This window comes from Lepidochelys kempii, chromosome 11 (genome assembly GCF_965140265.1).
Source record: "Lepidochelys kempii isolate rLepKem1 chromosome 11, rLepKem1.hap2, whole genome shotgun sequence".
In the NCBI taxonomy this organism is placed as follows: Eukaryota; Metazoa; Chordata; order Testudines; family Cheloniidae; genus Lepidochelys; species Lepidochelys kempii.
This window is the reverse complement of record NC_133266.1, coordinates 59,293,134-59,311,287: the sequence shown is the minus strand read 5'-3', so window position 1 is coordinate 59,311,287 and position 18,154 is coordinate 59,293,134. Positions and strand designations below refer to the sequence as shown.

At 41.4% G+C, this 18,154-nt stretch overlaps 1 protein-coding gene across 7 annotated transcripts in view; it reads left to right on the top strand.

Annotated features, from left to right (window-relative positions):
- The window catches only part of TRAK2 (trafficking kinesin protein 2), a 70,807-nt gene that overhangs the window by 51,779 nt on the left and 874 nt on the right, over positions 1–18,154 (top strand). For all 7 annotated transcript variants that reach the window (XM_073306405.1, XM_073306401.1, XM_073306399.1 and 4 more), the window contains 10 exons: positions 502–711; positions 4,836–4,914; positions 6,863–6,993; positions 7,154–7,228; positions 7,988–8,125; positions 9,455–9,534; positions 13,009–13,212; positions 13,989–14,287; positions 14,699–14,974; positions 16,354–16,453. In XM_073306405.1, the coding sequence (XP_073162506.1) occupies positions 502–711; positions 4,836–4,914; positions 6,863–6,993; positions 7,154–7,228; positions 7,988–8,125; positions 9,455–9,534; positions 13,009–13,212; positions 13,989–14,287; positions 14,699–14,974; positions 16,354–16,453 (1,592 nt within the window). The remainder of the gene's footprint in view (positions 1–501; positions 712–4,835; positions 4,915–6,862; positions 6,994–7,153; positions 7,229–7,987; positions 8,126–9,454; positions 9,535–13,008; positions 13,213–13,988; positions 14,288–14,698; positions 14,975–16,353; positions 16,454–18,154) is intronic.

The following is an 18,154-nucleotide window of genomic DNA, read 5'->3' as shown; positions in this document are numbered from 1 at the left end:
CACACCTAACTTCAAAGATATGACCGAGGGGCGGTGGAACAGGGGAGGCCGGGGGGCCAAAGGGCCATGGCCCTCCCACTTTTTTTGAAAGTGGACGGGCCTGGTCTCCTATCTCTCCTCTTCACCCTGAGGCCCCACAGGCCAGGCCAGAAGCTGGAACCCATCTCGGGCTCCCCAGCAAGGCTCCAGCTTCTGGCTTTCATCATATTGGAGTTCATTATAGTTATGTTCCCCTGGCTTTTCGTACATAAATTCTTAGTTCCAGTCTCTTATGACATCATAATTTCACTATCTCTATAGCAGCATAGTCTTCAAAGCTAGACAAAACCTGAATTTCGAGCATAAAAATAAATAAAAATCTTGTCATAATATTTGGGGTTGTTTTTTACCTCAGTTTAAACTGGACCAAGTTTTGTACCAAGAATTCAGAAGCTACATAATATAAAATACTTTACAAAATTAGGTATATTTTTTGTAAACAAATTATCTTTTTAAACATAGGTTAACCAGCTGCAGCATGAACTGTCGAAGAAAGATGAGTTGCTTCGTATTGTTTCAGTTGCTTCTGAGGAAAGTGAGACAGACTCCAGCTGCTCTACACCACTTCGGTTCAATGACTCCTTCAACCTGTCACATGGTCTTTTGCAGCTGGATGTCTTGCAGGACAAACTCAGGGAACTGGAGGAGGAAAACCTGGCTCTCCGATCAAAGGTACACTTCATTTTTAGTATGTGCCATGTAAAATTGCAGGACAGTGTTATAAAAATCCAGCTTCCATGCTCACTGGAGTGATTTCTGTACCTGAGGACTGTAAATACACCATCCCACCCCAGGTCTGCATTCTTCACACTTGGCACTTTACTCTTAGTTGTCTTTAAAGTTCTGTAATATACAGTGTGCAGAGACAATGCTCAGTAACACGGCAGAAGCCAGATGCCCTCACTCTTCTTCCCGCCCTCCCCCCACTATTGGCAGGCACAGGTCATCTCTGCCAGTGTGCAAGGTTGCTACATCCAACTGTTCCCAAATTCCCTGTGGTATGTGATATAATACAGGTTCACCTTTAACTACCCACCCAAATGACATTGGCCTGCAGGACTTGCTGATTTGTATGATCCAATATTGTGTGATGGTTTGTTCTTCTGGTAATACCATTGAGCTGACATCTGACTATGTAGTTACTGTTTGTCAGTCTGTATTCTAGATCAGGAAATTACAGTTTGAAGCCCCAGTAATGCACAGATTTGTGCATGTGTTTCACTTTATGCACATGAGTGATCCCATTCACTTAAATGGGAATACTCTTATCCTTAATTTTTTGCACATGTATACAATTTTTGCAGGATCAAAGCCCAATTTTTAAGAAAAAATATAATGAACTTGGGGTTAGTAGAACTAGAGGATGGGCGTTCAGGAATAGGATCATGGAATTGCTTAGGTTTGTGATGCTCAGTTAAGGGTTATATACTTTTGTTTTGGTGTGCTCCATTATCACTGGTGTGAGCAAAGGATCTTGTTTTACCCCTAGGGCTGTAGTTCCCAACAGGCTTGGGCTTTTGCACCCGAAAACCTAGTCAGGTCACAGAATTTAAGGCCTGGGGCATGTGGGAACTGGGTCTTCTTGCAGGCCTTATTTTTCTCCTTTATATGACTTCCCCTTCATGTACTTAAGCCCTTGACAATCACCAATATTATCTACAAACCTCTCAACTCATTATGAAAGTTGTCATTAATTTCAGATTTAAAATTAGCTCTGTGCCATAGAAACCTATTGCTCTCCCGTAAATTAGTCGCATTAGAAATGCTGAATCATGAAACCAAAATTAACTCAATCCCACCTCCTTTAAAGCAGTCTCTTCTGCTGTCTGGGATTCCCTTCCTGTGGAATGTCTCAAATTTTAAAAGTCCCTGTCAAACTACTGGACTTTGGCAGATGGAGTCCCTGTGATTCTTTGAATAGCTTAGGGAGTCAAAGAACATTTACAGGATTTAAACCAACATTATATCTTTGGCAGTACATAACATGATTTTTAAAATTCCAAGTTGACCCAACCCCTCCATTTAAAATATTAAATCCTTTTAAGAAGTCCTGTGTCAGTACGGGGCTGAAGTTGCATGTATTTTGGAACTGAAATCTTGGTCCTGTGCTGTAAGCACCATGATGGAGGAAAGAGGGGAGAAAAGTCTTCTTTCCTCTAGCCACCTTGTCCCCTGCCTCTTGCTACCTCCTTTTCCCAGACTACTTTGCTTGACTAACAATTGGAGGAAACAGAAGAAGAGCCCTTTGTTGTTTGTGAGAGAGCGATTTGTATTCCACCCGCACTGCTAGGGCATTCTCTTTCTGATTGTCGCTCTGCTCCCTGCAGTATAAGTGTTATGGGTAGCTTGCCATTTCCAAGGTGTGCACCTCAGTGTGTTGCAGCAGCCCAGACAGTGGTGCCCACATCACCAGTAAAAATCCGAGGGCATAGGGTTTTCCAGCTTGACTTGTGGGGAGCTTTCTTCTCATGGGTCAGCAGGTTTGGCCTTCCAGGTGTCGTCCTCTGGAAGCCGTATTCAGTTTGCAGACTTGTTGGTCATGCTGTCCTCTCCTCTCACCCTGCCCCTCAGGCCTGCTGGGTGTGCCAGAGCTGTGAGCCAACTGTGTGTTGGAATCTGCCACATTTCTCTTTTTTTAAGAGTAGGGTTTTGGTACATTCCCAAGCCCTGTTCCATTCTAGCAGACATGGGTAGATTGATGAGAGAGTCACAGCCCTAGGCTGGGGGAAGCTGCAGTTGCAAGTAAAAGTCCTGCTCTTGTCTATGTGGAAGCATGCCTAGTGAAGACAGAAACATCTGGGATTTTAGCTATGATTAGGGTTACAATACCTCCAGGTTTTCCTGGACATGACCTCTTTTTTTATCCTCCGACCCGGTCTGCACTTAACAGTAGATCGGTGCAGCTGTAATCAATGCAGGGGGTGTCGACCCGCTAAATCAATTTTAAAGCACTCTCCAGTCAACTCTGGTAATCCACTGCTCCAAGAAGAGTAAGGGAGGTTGACGGCAGAGCATCTCCCATCGATGCAGCGTGGTGTAGACACCATGGCAAGTCGACCTAAGCTACGTCAACTCCAGTTACGTTATTCACGTAACTGGAGTAGCGTAACTTAGGTCGACTTACCACTGAAGTATAGACAAGCCCTCTGTCTGGGCAGATTTTTCAAATCAGAGGAAATGTCTGGGAAAACAGTCTCTGCGCCCTGCATCCACAGCTGCTGGATCCCGCCCAGCCCGGCCCACCAGGTAAGTAGAGCCACTAAGTGCCTCTCTGCCTGCCCCTCCATGAGGTCTCAGAGCCCTGCTGGGAGGGGTGACAAGGCCAGACCCTGGCTCCCTGCCCTGGGGAGGGGAAGAGGCCTTCAGGGAGGCGCTGGCTGACACTGCATCCCTGGCCTGCACCTGCCACCATGACAGGTAGTGCAACATTGCCCATGACCTCGAGTGCGAGGCCACAGGTACTCCTTCCAACACCCCCCCCAAATACCCCATCCCGGTACACACACCCTTCCAGCACCCCCCAAATACTCCCTCTCAGTACATGCCTCCCCCTCCAGTTCCCCCACCCCCATCCCTGACAGTGTCCTCTGTTTGGCAACTTGAAATGTGGTAACCCTAGCTGCGATGCTCTAGCACAGGGGTGGTTAACCTGCACCTGAGAAGGAGCCAGAATTTACCAATGTACATTGCCAAGAGCCACAGTAATACGCCAGCAGCTCCCCTGCACCTGCCAGCAGCCCTGCTGATCAGCACCTCCCCCTCTTTCCCCATGTCTCTTGGGGGAGGGGAAGGAGCCAGGGCATGGCAGGCTCAGGGAAGGGTGCAGGAAGGAGCGGGGGGTCTTGCGGGAAGGGGTAGTAGTAGGGGCAGGGCCTGTGATAGAGTTAGGAGTTGAGCAATGAGCACCCCCCCACCCCCGGCAAGTTGGAAAGTTGGAGCCTGTAGCTCCAGCCCCGGAGTTGGTGTCTATACGAGGAGCCGCACATTAACTTCTGAAGAGCCGCGTGCAGCTCTGGATCCACAGGTTGGCCACCGCTGCTCTAGCAAGTCACAGCTAAGAGTGTGTGAACTGTGATTTTTTTCAAAGGTTTGTATCTTGGTCAAATATGATCTGACTTTCACAGGGATGGCAAAAGGCCACCACCACCCACTGCTACATTTCAAGCCCCTAGTCCTAAGCATGAGGGCACTAAAGCTTCTCAAAGAAAAGATCCCGAAAATTATTTTTAACTGGAACAAAACAATGTATTTTCCCTAACCTCCTTCTCGGAAATGGCTGGACTATTTTTGCTAAATTTTTCTATTAAATAAATAAACAGCTTGAGGCAGACACCTGGCACTGAAATTTTCAGCCCAAACAGTTGAAATTTGGCCAAGTTATAAGCAAATGGAAATGTTCTTATAATGGGGGAAGTGTCAGGCAACTATAGTAATAAATGGTGCAATGAACCCAGCCTATAATAAAAATATGGCACTTAAAAGAGAGGTTAAATTTTTGCCCTGCCATTTTGCCTGGGCCCTTTTAACTGAGGCTTTTCTATAGTTTTATTCTTATGTAATTTCACCTTTGTCTATTGTAAATATCCTCAGGCATATTGAGCTCCTTGTTAGTTGGCCTGATTTCATGAGAAATGCCAAGATCTATTTATAGTTCATGTGATTATGTTATGTGGAAGTGCTTTTATCTGCAGTTCCCTTTCTCTGAAATAGAAATTACTTGTAATTTCTGTGGGTAAAATGTTTTCTGATGGAAGTATAATTTTTAAGTTGATGTTGTGTCTCTAATTTTCTTGAAGGCTTGTCATCTAAAGACAGAAACCATTACATATGAAGTGAAAGAGCAGGAGCTGGTCAGTGACTGTGTCAAAGAGCTCCGTGAGTATCAAGTTTGTATCTCATAGTAGAAGCAGGGAAAAGGTATTTGATTACCTGGTGCTTAGAATATTTTGGCTATCTCCAGGTTCAGATATGAGTTTCAGAAATCTCCATGAACAGTTTTTCGAGTCTAGCTACTTGACCAGTTCAGAATGATGATTCTGTGTACAAGCACTTATTTCTTTCAGCTTCACTATGGCACTGAGCTTTGGTTTGGAGACCAAAGTATAGCTGTGCAAAAGATAAAAATAGATATTTGCTAAAAATTGAATGCCTCTTGCAGACTTGAGCTCTTAAAAAAGAAAACTAAGCTTAGTGCTCATGAGAGCTGCCAGACAGATTTTCAGTCTCCCTAGATATCAATGTACAGGACACATCTGTGATTCTGAATAGTAAATGACACCTGTTCTTGGGAGTATTAAACTGATCAATATACAGGCTTTTGGATATACCCATTCTAAATGTTCATAGCTCCATGAACACACATGAACTCCCTCTGATATAAATGCATAATAGAGTACTAAAATCAGCTGCATTTGCAGTAAAATCTCTACAAAAATGCTTGCATTCCTTTGCACTTACTTGCAGATATGCAAGTACCCTTGTACAATGCAGATAAACACTCTGATGCAGTTGGGAGTGATATTAACTTTCTTTGGTAATTGGGTAATATGGCAGTTTAAACTGTTATCTGTATTTATTTGATCTATGCTTCTTCCCATATTCACTAGAAAGATGGGCTTATCTTGTGAGACTCTTATTTTGCATAATCCCTATAAAGAACTCTGCCTTGTTGCCAGCTTTTATTTTGGATAGCAGTCAAGTGTTCTGGATTAATGCCCATCTGATTGTCTTAATTGCTTTATTGTATCCTCCTAGAAACTGTGTAACCTCAGCCAGTGGAGGTTGTTGATTCTGTCTTACATACCACTTCACTGTACCACCAGTAAGAGGGATGTAACTCTTGTTTAACTTTATAGAATCCAAAGGTGTGTTAGCCACTTCAGAAACCTATAAAATGGATCTTGCGCCCAAAGAGTTTGTAGTCTACGTAGATGACACACAGAAAAAAAAGGGGGGGAAACACACTACAAAGTTTTTCCTATTTTGCATCTTTTCAACTCTTTCTAGTATATTATTTTTACCTCTAATTTTAAACATAAACTTATCTCCAAACAGCATAGATTTACTGTTATCCCCTTATCTGTTGTAATTTGCCATAAAAATGAATCATGTAACCGAGGTGTAGAAATCCTTATATACAATTAGATAAAAGGAGTACTTGTGGCACCTTAGAGACTAACAAATTTATTAGAGCATACGCTTTCGTGAGCTACAGCTCACTTCATCAGATACATAGAATGGAACCATACAATTAAATGTATCTTGCCTCATGTCCCTGTTACAAGGCTAACTGCATCTCTGTCCCCTTTCTGGTTTCTGGTTATTAAAGATCACCCCCATGTTTTATTTCAAGCTCACATGGGCTGAGCAGGGTTGGGTTTCTCATTCACTGGTTATTGCACCTTTTTAAAGACCCATTTGAGAGTTTAAAGGGTGTGAGCTATGCCCTTTAATGAAGGAGTTGGTAGAAGTTATGAACTATGAACTTCATCTTTATGAACTTTATCTACAGTGATAAAAAAGGTGTGTTTTACCTTTGGCATAACTAATATGCGTTAGCTGTTCCGCTGTAAAAATATAATGGAGACAAGGCACTTTGGTTTTACTGCAAGGTAAACTGGGTGAGATGGCATGAGATTAACCAAAGACATTCAGGGCTCTTGTGTGCTTTTCACCATATTGACAATTCAGAGCTCCTACTGTTGTACATCCTGAATGGATTCTTTAGGAATTTCACTGTCCTTTGACGACTACAGTGTTCACCTTTGCCAAGGGTGTGTCAGGGAATGCTGTGTGCTGAATGTATATTTTACTCTGTTTTTAGGGGAAACACATGCTCAAATTGCCAGAATGACAGAAGAGTTATCAGGAAAGAGTGAAGAGCTGACTCACTATCAGGAAGAGATCTCAACCCTCTTGTCTCAGATTGTTGATCTTCAGCATAAACTCAAAGAGGTATGTGCATGCAGTAGGGCAAGGGGAGGCTGAGGGACAGGCTGCTGTTTTCAGAGTGTGGTTGGTTCAGAGGATGCTCTGGAGAGGAACAACTTTCTGTTTGGTAAAAAAGGAAGAAATAATCTGAACACGCTATTTGCTTTGCTTTTTGTACCTACAGCATGTGATTGAAAAAGAGGAGCTGAAACTTCACCTACAAGCTTCCAAAGATGCCCAGAGACAGCTGACAGGAGAGGTATTGTGGGCTTCTATTTATCCATTTGAAATAGGGTGAGGAAAAAAGGAGCCAGGTGGAGGGAAAGGGGAACAAGGATTTTTTTTTTTTTTTGTTAACTTCCTGGTGGGTAGAGGGTGAAGGAAAAGAACAGAGTATTTCTAATAATTCATCCTGACTGTGTTTACAATCCACGTGAGTCTCAAGGCAAGTAAGGTATATATGGAGAGAAATCTTACTGCTCCAGAAAGTTCTGAGCAGTGGTGAGCTGGAGCCGGTTCGCGCAAACCAGTTTTTAAATTTTGAATCCAGTTTAGAACCGGTTGTTAAAGAATACAAGGAACCAGATAGTGTGCTGTGAAGCAACTAGAAAGCTTTTGAATGCTGTAACAAGAAAACACTTAAGCACATGGTTAACTTTAGGCAATTTTTACTGATCTGGCGGCGCTCCGGGTCTTCGGCGGCACTTCGGCAGCAGGTCTTTCAGTGCCGCCGAAGACCCGGAGTGAATGAAGGAACCGGTTCTTCAGCTTTTGGCAGCTCATCACTGGTTATGAGGACTATATCAAGTGAATGTGCACAGTTCTAGGCTGGGTTGCAGCTTGCTAATTTTTAGGGAAATGCTCTTTGTTCTGTTCTTTGTACAGATAATTACTGCATTGCAACAATATTCATCTGTATGGATTTATCCTGGTGTAAATTCCATTGGTTATTGTAGTACTGTCTTTGCTTCTGTTGCGGACTGCTGGCTGCATTAATGACCACTGTTTTTTATTGCAGCTGCATGAGTTACAGGATCGGAATGCAGAATGTCTAGGGTTGTTGCATGAATTACAAGAAGAAGTGAAGGAGCTGCGCAGCAGAGCCAGCCCTGCTGCACATCTCTGCCGCCCCCAGTCATGTGGGGCATTTCCTTTGGTAATGAATCTTGAGCTTTATCTTAGCATGGTGTATCCATACTGTTACACTGTAGGGCTGTAATACTATCAACAGTCTTTAGTAACATGGAATTACAAGGGCAAAACCAGAGTTGCTTGTTCTTATGAGTAGAATGCCAAAGAAAACAATCCTAGAGCTGTCAGAGGGATGGATTAGATGAGCTAATCTTTTCTATTTCTGATTTCTAAGATCAGAAGTGATCTTTTAACCTCTCCACATTTGGGCCGTTTATTCACTATAAAGAGATTTTTAATATGTACTCTGCATGTTTGTTCTACACTTCCCTTTCCTTACCACCTATCACAAACACGTCACCTTTCTTTCTTTCTTCTCAGAAGTTGATCCCAGTTTTATGTCATGCTGATCACTATAAAATCCAAATGCCTTTCAAGGTTTTTAATTTTTCAACCTGTATCTTATGAACTCAGTCTCTCCACACCTAAATAGTTTAGAGATTAGACTGCTAGCATGTTCTGTCAGTGGAAGTCCCAAAGAAACGTGGTATGGATTGAACTTTTAAATGGCTGTTCTGCTACAAACAGCATGGCAGATTTCAGTAGTTTTCGTGTGGGAAATTCAAGAAATAAGTTCAGCTGGTAAATTTCCCCAAGGCCTTAGTAGCTTGACAGCTTCTCTTTTTAAAAAAAAAAAAAAAAAAAAAACCCGTTCCTGAAAGTAATCACCCTTTTATAATGCACTGCGTTGCTGTGATTTTATCTTCATTATATACTTCCCTGCAATCTCCTTGTAATGAAACTGGTGCTGAACACCAATAGAAATGCATTGCCTTGACATGGTTGTAAATGACCAGTGGAAAACTTAGATTGCAAATGTTGGTTTCTTTTAGATTAATCTTTTTGGGGACCTGTGTCTTTGGCCAGGTCTGCATTAGAAACTTGTGTCAGTATAGTAATATCAGTTAGGTAGGTGATTTAATATTTCTCTGGTGACACTTTTATACTGGCGAAAGCCCTGGTATAGATGCAGTTATACTGCGTAAAACTGTTTTTTTCCATTACAGCTTATTTTGCTTGGGGAACCAATGTAAAGTATGCGTGCAAAAGCACTTTTATGCTAGTATAAACCACATATCCCCTAGGAGAGTATGCTTGTATAGCTATGCCAGCAAACGTTTTCTAGTGTGCGCCTGACCTTTATCTGTGTCCTTTAGGTCGCTATGTAGTGACACTAAATAATAATAATAATGGAGCAGAACATGAGTTTTTTACTGGGTGTCTATTGCCAAACTTGCGGAGGAAAGCATTTGAATGTCAGTTTTATTTTATTTGATTGATTTGTTCCCTACAGAATTCCCTTGCAGCAGAGATTGAGGGGACAATGCGAATGGAGCTGATTCAGGATGAAGAAGCTGCTCCCGGTAAACAAAAGTAAGTTCAGCTTTCACCTTCCCACACGCATCCTCTCTTAACTTTTGCTAGACGTGCCAATGCCAGGGCTAAGACTAATGTCAATGAGGATTGAGTAATTGCTGGGAGCGGGTGAATCTAGATATTCTGTGCCTTATGGAAAGGTTCAGTGTAGTTCAATAAAAAAAATCACCCTTCTAGTGTTGAGTTTGTCAATAATCTTAGGGAATTTAGTACAGTATGTATACTCCTCCTATTGAGTTCTCTGGGATGGTTAAAAAAAAAATCTACTCAAAGGATATTATTCCTGAATTCTGTAGGTTTTTAAACTAATTTCTGTATTACTACATTGGTTTCATCCCTATTAAATTCTGTGGCAATTTTCTATAAGGGAAACTAGAACTGAAGAGAAATTATATCAGTTCCCAGTATCTTGAAGGCCTTTTCGTGGAGCTTTTATTCAGGAGTAAGGGCTGCAGGGTCTGATCCTAAAACATTTTATTGACCTTGAAAGTTCCTGTGTGGTATTAATGCCACCTCCTCTTGTTCTTTTAAGCCCATACAGGGTGGTTGTTCCAGCAGGAGAGAGCATGCCCCTCAGCAACTTCATCACTCAGACAATTTCCATTCTTTCCGGGCTCGGATTCCTTACTGTTTACTAGACTTGTATAGCCTAGTAGAAGTCGTGTGATCGCCTGAAACTTTTTTTCTGTATCCTACCCAAAATACTTTCAAGAATGTTATTGGTCATTGGTCAGTTCCTTGCTATAAGGGTGAAAAAGGGATTGTGTATATTTATTCTCTCTCTTTCCCAGGGTTCAACAGAAAAGGGTGTTTGATTCATAGGTATTAAGGTCAGAAGGGACCATTATGATCATCTAGTCTGACCTTCTGCACAATGCAGGCCACAGAATCTCTCTCACCCACCCACTCCTACAAAAAACCTCTCACCTATATCTGAGCTATTGAAGTCCTCAAATCGTGGTTTAAAGACTTCAAGGAACAGAGAATCCTCCAGCAAGTGACCCATGCCCCATGCTACAGAGGAAGGTGAAAAACCTCCAGGGCCTCTTCCAATCTGCCCTGGAGGAAAATTCCTTCCCGACCCCAAATATGGCGATCAGCTAAACCCTGAGCATGTGGGCAAGATTCACCAACCGGATACCCAGGAAAGAATTATCTGTAGTAACTCAGATCCCACCCCATCTAACATCCCAACACAGGCCATTGGGCCTATTTACCATGAATATTTAATTACCAAAACCATGTTATCCCATCATACCATCTCCTCCATAAACTTATCGAGTTTAATCTTAAAGCCAGAAAGGTCTTTTGCCCACACTGCTTCCCTCGGAAGGCTATTCCAAAACTTCCTCCTCTGATGGTTAGAAATCTTCATCTAATTTCAAGTCTAAACTTCCCGATGGCCAGTTTATATCCATTTGTTCTTGTGTCCACGTTGGTACTGAGCTTAAATAATTCCTCTCCCTCTCCGGTATTTATCCCTCTGATATATTTATAGAGAGCAATCATATCTCCCTTTAGCCGTCTTTTAGTTAGGCTAAACAAGCTAAGCTCCTTTCATAAGACAAGTTTTCCATTCCTTGGATCATCCTAGTAGCCCTTCTCTGTACCTGTTCCAGTTTGAATTCATCCTTCTTAAACATGGGAGACCAGAACTGCACACAGTATTCCAGATGAGGTCTCACCAGTGCCTTGTATAACGGTACTAAAACCTCCTTATCTCTACTGGAAATACCTCACCTGATGCATCCCAAGACCGCATTAGCTTTTTTCACGGCCATGTCACATTGGCGGCTCATAGTCATCCTATGATCAACCAATACTCCAAGGTCCTTCTCCTCCGTTACTTCTAATTGATGCATCCCCAGCTTATAACTAAAATTCTTGTTATTAATTCCTAAATGCATAACCTTACACTTCTCACTATTCAATTTCATCCTATTACTATTACTCCAGTTTACAAGGTCATCCATATCCTCCTGTATGATATCCCAGTCTCTCTCTAAATAGGCAATACCTCCCATCTTTGTATCATCTACAAACCTTATTAGCACACTCCCACTTTTTTTGCTGAGGTCAGTAATAAAAAGATTAAATAAGATTGGTCCCAAAACTGATCCCTGAGGAACTCCACTGATAACCTCCCTCCAACCTGACAGTTCACCTTTCAATAGGACCCGCTGTAGTCTCCCTGTTAACCATTTCCTTATCCACCTTTCAGTTTTCATATTGATCCCCATCTTTTCCAATTTAACTAATAATTCCTCATGTGGCACGGTATCAAACTCCTTCCTGAAATCAAGGTAAATTCGATCCACTGCGTTTCCTTTGTCTAAAAAATCTGTTACTTTCTCAAAGAAGGAGATCAGGTTGGTTTGGCACGATCTACCTTTTGTAAAACCATGTTGTATTTTGTCCCATTTACCATTGACTTCAATGTCCTTAACTACTTTCTCCTTCAAAATTTTTTCCAAGACCTTGCATACTTCAGATGTCAAACTAACAGGCCTGTAGTTACCCAGATCACTTTTTTTTTTTTTCCATTTCTTAAAAATAGGAGCTATGTTAGCAATTCTCGAAACAACCCCTGAGTTTACAGATTCATTAAAAATTCTTGCTAATGGGCTTGCAATTTCATTTGCCAATTCCTTTAATATTCTTGGATGAAGATTATCTGAGCCCCCCGATTTAGTCCCATTAATCTGTTTGAGTTTCGCTTCTACCTCAGATATGGTAATATCTACCTCCATATCCTTATTCCCATTTGTCATGCTACCAATTATCCCTAAAATCCTCATTAGCCTTATTAAAGACTGAGGCAAAGTATTTGTTTAGATATTGGGCCATGCCTAGATTATCCTTGACCTCCACTCCATCCTCAGGGTTTAGCGGTCCAACTTCTTTCTTTGTTTTCTTCTTATTTATATGGCTGTAGAACCTTTTACTGTTGGTTTTAATTCCCTTTGCAAGGTCCAGCTGTACTTGACTTTTAGCCTGTCCCACTTTATCCCCACATGTTCTGACCTCAATAAGGTAGCTTTCCTTGCTGATCCCTCCCATCTTCCACTCCCTGTATGCTTTCTGCTTTTTCTTAATCACCTCTCTGAGATGCTTGCTCATCCAGCTTGGTCTACAACTCCTGCCTATGAATTTTTTTCCCCTTTCTTGGGATGCAGGCTTCCGATAGCTTCTGTAGCTTTGATTTAAAGTAATCCCAAGCCTCTTCTGCCTTTAGATCCATAAATTCTTCAGTCCAATTCACTTCCCTAACTAATTTCCTTGATTTTTGAAAGTTAGCCCTTTTGAAATCAAAAACCCTAGTTGCAGATTAATTGTAGAAGTCTTGTGATCGCCTGAAACTTTTTTTCTGTATCCTACCCAAAACACTTTCAGAACATTGGTCATTGGTCAGTTCCTTGCTATAAGGATGAAAAAGGGATTGTGTATATTTATTCTCTCTCCCTTTCTCAGGGTTCTGCAGAAACGGGTGTTTGATACTGTCAAGGTTGCTAATGTTACACGTGGTCGCTCTTCTTCATTTCCTGCCCAACTACTAATCCCTGGATCTAATCGTTCAAGTGTTATCATGACCGCAAAGCCCTTTCAGTCTGGCCTACAACAAGTGGAGAGCAAGGCACATCTGAACCAGAGGAGCAGCTCCAAGGAAATCTCAAAGTAGGAGACTCAGCATATTAGTGTGGTTTTAGGTTACTTGTATTAATGGTAGGTGGTCTGTATGCATGCATACGAATTATCATTCTCGGTGTCGAACTATAATCTTGTTGCTCTCATCAAAACTCGAGGAGATAGCTCTCTCTCACCAGCTGCCATGGCAAGTTAGGGCTCAGCTTTTTCACCTTTGCAGTGTGATTGAGACTATTTCCCTTATTCTCTTAACTGCTAAATGTTCTAACTTCCCAATGTCACCCCATGGGATATTGTGAACCCAGGCTTCCCCCACTGATGACATGATTTAATACTAAACCTGCTCATGCTATCCACACCTATTGTGCTGACAAGTCATATATGTCTGTGACATTGTGCATCAAGGTTGAAGGGGGAGAGATTACATGGCGCATATAAGGCAGAAGAGGATGAATGTTAGCAAGCAAATAATACAAAGAATTATAAACATCCTTATGTAGTAAATTCAGTGACTGCAGAGAAAAAGCAAGCAAACAGGATATCTTATACACTGGTTGTCTTTGTTCCTAAATAATGAAGCTGTGAGATGCTGCCTCCAGACAAATTTGTCTGCAGATTTTTAGTCTGAAACCTTGCCAGATATTGTGATACTGACTACACCAATTAAATAGAAGTCTTTAAAACAACTTCATCTTTTTTTCCTCATCCCAAAACTAAATCCAATCTGGGCCCCTGTTTACTAAAGTAATGTTTAGTCTTTAAACTTTTAGTTTTAATTCCCCATTCTGATTTCATGTTCCCCCAAGGGACAACCAAAAGCTGGGCCAGCCTGGAACCCCTGGAGACAATGATTTAGCTACAGCTCTGCACACACTTCATCTCCGTCAGCAAAACTACCTGAGTGAAAAGCGGTTCTTTGAGGAGGAATGGGAGCGTAAAATGCATTTGCTGGCTGACCAGAAAGAAGAGGCTGGTGGCTGTTGCACACCAGTAGGGAGTTGTCTGTCCGTGTGTGGAAACTCAGAATTCACTGACTTCTCTGGGGGCTCTCCCTGCCTCCGTTTGCTCCTGCCAGAGAAATTACAAATTGTTAAACCTCTCGAAGGTAAGAGAGTAATCTGCCTTCTCTCTCTAGCAGAAGGAAATGTCATGCTTTGCTTATGATGGAATCAGTGTATTTGATAATTAAATCAGTGTTTCCTTGGGAATGGGTTGGTATTCAAGAATCAGAAGCCCTTGGAGAAAGAGACTTTTTTTTTTTTTTAAAGCCAATTATCTGCTAGCTTGGTGGTAACACAGTGTACTTCAGAGTAAGAGACCCAAATGTAGGAGCAAACTTGTTTCAGTACTAGGCTTTCCTGTTTAACTCTCTGAATCTCTTGGTCTAAATTCTTCTCATGTACCATGATGACAGTCCCAGGTGGTCAGGTTGTTTTGGTATTGTGTTCTGGCCACTCTTTATGATTCAGTAGAATGGAACAGAAAGATCCCCTTCCACCTTTTTTTGCCTCATCAGGATCTCAGACTCTGTTCCACTGGCAGCAGCTTGCTCAACCCAACTTAGGTACCATCCTCGATCCACGGCCAGGTGTTGTCACAAAAGGCTTTACCCCATTACCTGAGGATGCCATCTACCACATCTCTGACTTGGAGGAAGATGAGGAAGAAGGGGAAGGAGGTATAACATTTCAAGTGCAACAAGCCTTTCTGGAGGAAGGGACACGTGCAGTGCCAAAGCCAGAGGCAGGGATCTTCCTGCCACCTCTTACTTCAGCAACAGTGCCACTCGCTGGTAAGAATCATGGACGTTTATGGTTTCACTTTTCATATATTTATTACTGTGTGGTTTATATGTCACTCTTGGTGTTTCCTTATGATGCTGCTTTTTTCATTGCTGTATAAGGTTGTGCGTTACCCCTGTCAGATTTTAAAGCTAAGGAGAGGTATGTCAGGTCAGTTCTTGGATGGGGGATCTCCAGGAACATCAAGGTTTTGCAGGATTCAGAAGGTGGCATTCTCCCTCTAAGCGCGTGCTGTTCTGGAGCATACTGCTGCTGGAAAAGCTGGTTTTGGATGTGACCAAAAACTGAATTCTTAACCAAGTACGTTCGTCAAAGGAAAACTCCTATGTTCTTGTATCAAAAACAATTGACATTTTCTTATTTAAAGTAACAAAAATACTGATAAAAAAATTAAAACATTCCATGGCAACTTCCATTTCCTGCTAGAAGACGTGAAAGAGAAATTCAGACAGGAAGAAATTTAAACTTCACTAAACTTGGTTGAGGAAAGTACTGTATTTTTGAAGACTGAATTTAGTTATGTTTCAAAATAATGATTCATTGAGAAATAAGGTTGTGGTAAAGGAATAAAACTTCTGATTTCTCCCTCAATGTTGGTATGAGGAGATACATTTGCCTGCAGCAGGTGTGTCCTCGGTCAGTGATTTCTGTACAATAGCTTGCTGGTAGACTAAGAAATATGAGATTTCTGAATTAAGAAGTCTGGATTTGTCTCTGGGAAATTTAAAGGCAAACTTCTTTGCAGAGCTCCATTCTATACTTAATTGGGGAGGTAACCTGTTGGGAGTCTTTTCATCCAAGTACCAGAAGACAGCAGTCACACAATGTTAACTGAAGCACACTTCAGTAAAAAGGAGATAATCATTTCTTGTGCTCTCCATCTTCAGAGCACTTGACAAACAACAACTAGTTCTTGCCACACCAGTGAGGTATAGAAGTATTTCTCTCCCCTATTTTACTCAGGAGAAAACTAAGACACAGAGAGACTTGATGTGCGCTGTGTCATGGGAGGAGTCTGCATCATTGTGTGGAATGAATCTAGAGTCCAGGATCAGTCCTGCGCTGAAAACACTAGATATAACACTCTTGCTAATGTCCAAGATATACACTCTAAAGAAGCAGAAACTCTAATACTGAGAAGTCTCAATTTCACTTCATCTTACACTGAAAAAAATTAAAGTGAGGAATGGAAAGTCTCTTAAAATAAAACTCTCTTTTTTTCAATTGAACATATTTATCTTTGGGGGATTCCCCTTCTTTAGTCTTTATTTAAACCCCACAAAAAAATCCTGGAATAATGGTACTTACCTTAATTAGTCCTTTTCTCTCGCTCTCTGTCCTCATTGGCTGTGTTTTGTCTGCATTGCAGCCTCAAACCCAGGAAAGTGTCTCTCCTCCACAAACTCCACATTCACCTTCACTACCTGTAGGATCCTGCACCCCTCTGATGTCACTCAGGTTACCCCCAGGTAAGATGGTTGTTAACATTCAGAGTTATTGCACAGAATCAGTTGCTCCTGAGGTATGGACCAGGTCTAGAAAAGAATGAAAGATGTATCTGGCCCGAGAGGAGCATTCAGGATTGATGTTCTTACTAGTCATTTTAATTATAAAAGGCATTGCAAGAATGGATCGATTTCTCTCTCTCTCTTTCTCTCTCTCTCTCGCATACATATATCCCTGACCCCTTTAATTTCACCACACATTGGTTTCTATTGTGGAAATAACTTTAGGCCAGTAAATGGAAATATAACTTTATGCAGCATATAATCTACTGATGGGATTCTCTCTTGCAGGACATATTTGAGATCTATTCTGTGACTGGGTTTTTAAAAAGAACTAACTCATTTCATGTAGTTATCCAGCTACATAGTACCTATGTAGTTATCCAAACTAATATAGTGAAGGTGGTCACATTTTATACTTCAGGATAGATGATGTAAGATGACCCTCTGTGCCATCTGGGTTCATGTATGACCTTACATAATTTGCCAGGAGCATTATTAGTTGGTTTTGTGTTGGATCTTGTGTTGGTTGGTGGTTTTCTCCTGAGGGGTAGGGTGTAGGAGTTTAGATGGATCAGTGGTCTGATCTGGTGTCAAATCCTACGGGAGCTCAGTATTCTGAGATTTTAGAATGTCATTGACCTCTTACCCGGAAGGCACTCTAAGTCTGGTCTGAAGCTTTCTCCCTATTCTTTCCAATAAACGGGTGCATCAGAAACCAGCATCCACCTTCCCAATTAAAACTAGATGCTGCTTCCTGAAGCACCGAGTTAGTGTAGTAGCAGAGAGAGGTGAGAGGTAATGATGACAATGTTTGTGCATTGGGGAAGGAAGATAAGGAGAGAATAGGAGAGAATATGTGGGAGAGAGAAAAAAACTTGTACTGGACATGTTAATCCTCGGCTTTGTGAAATGAATCCTGTCAGTTGAAGCAGGAGCTCTACAAGATCCTGCAGTCTGCAGCTGTGGAGAATCAGGTTTGCAAATGCTTAGACCTTTAGCCTCCCTCCACCAATGTGTGTGTTTTGCAGCAGAGCAAATGTTTTGTATGCTTTTGTAATTACGTTTCTATCAAATGTATCCAGATACTCCTAAATAGTAATTGGCTTTGGAAAGCTCTAGTTTATGGTGTTAATCTCTAGTTTCAGCGCCAAAGGCATTTAAAAGGTAAACTCTTCCAAGTTAAGACTTGACAAAGAAATGAGTTTAACATATACCATGACCTTTGCAATCAACCCCATACTTAAATATACTCTTAAAATTTTAAAGTAGTTCTTCTTCCATGATTATTCTAATGCACATAAAAGTGCTGGACTGTAATTATTCCTGTAATTTGGTTGTGTAGGATCCTGTAAAATTTGCTGCGTTTTCTATAAAAACGTTTCCCATCAACATATATCAATATGGCACCGGCTTAACTTTTTTTTTCTAATGTTTTGTGTCCTGCAGTGTGGGATTTGCAAAGCAATGTTTTGTATTTCTAAATATTATAAAGGCTGAAGTTGTGAAAGTTGTAATGAATCTTGTTATATGCAGATACAGAATTTTTAATCTACTTTTTTTAATTTGAGCACAAGCCTTATTTTTAAAATGATTGTTGTTACCTTGCCCTGTGTTATATGAAAGTTTCCAGACTGAGAGCAAAGTACAGTAATAATAATATCC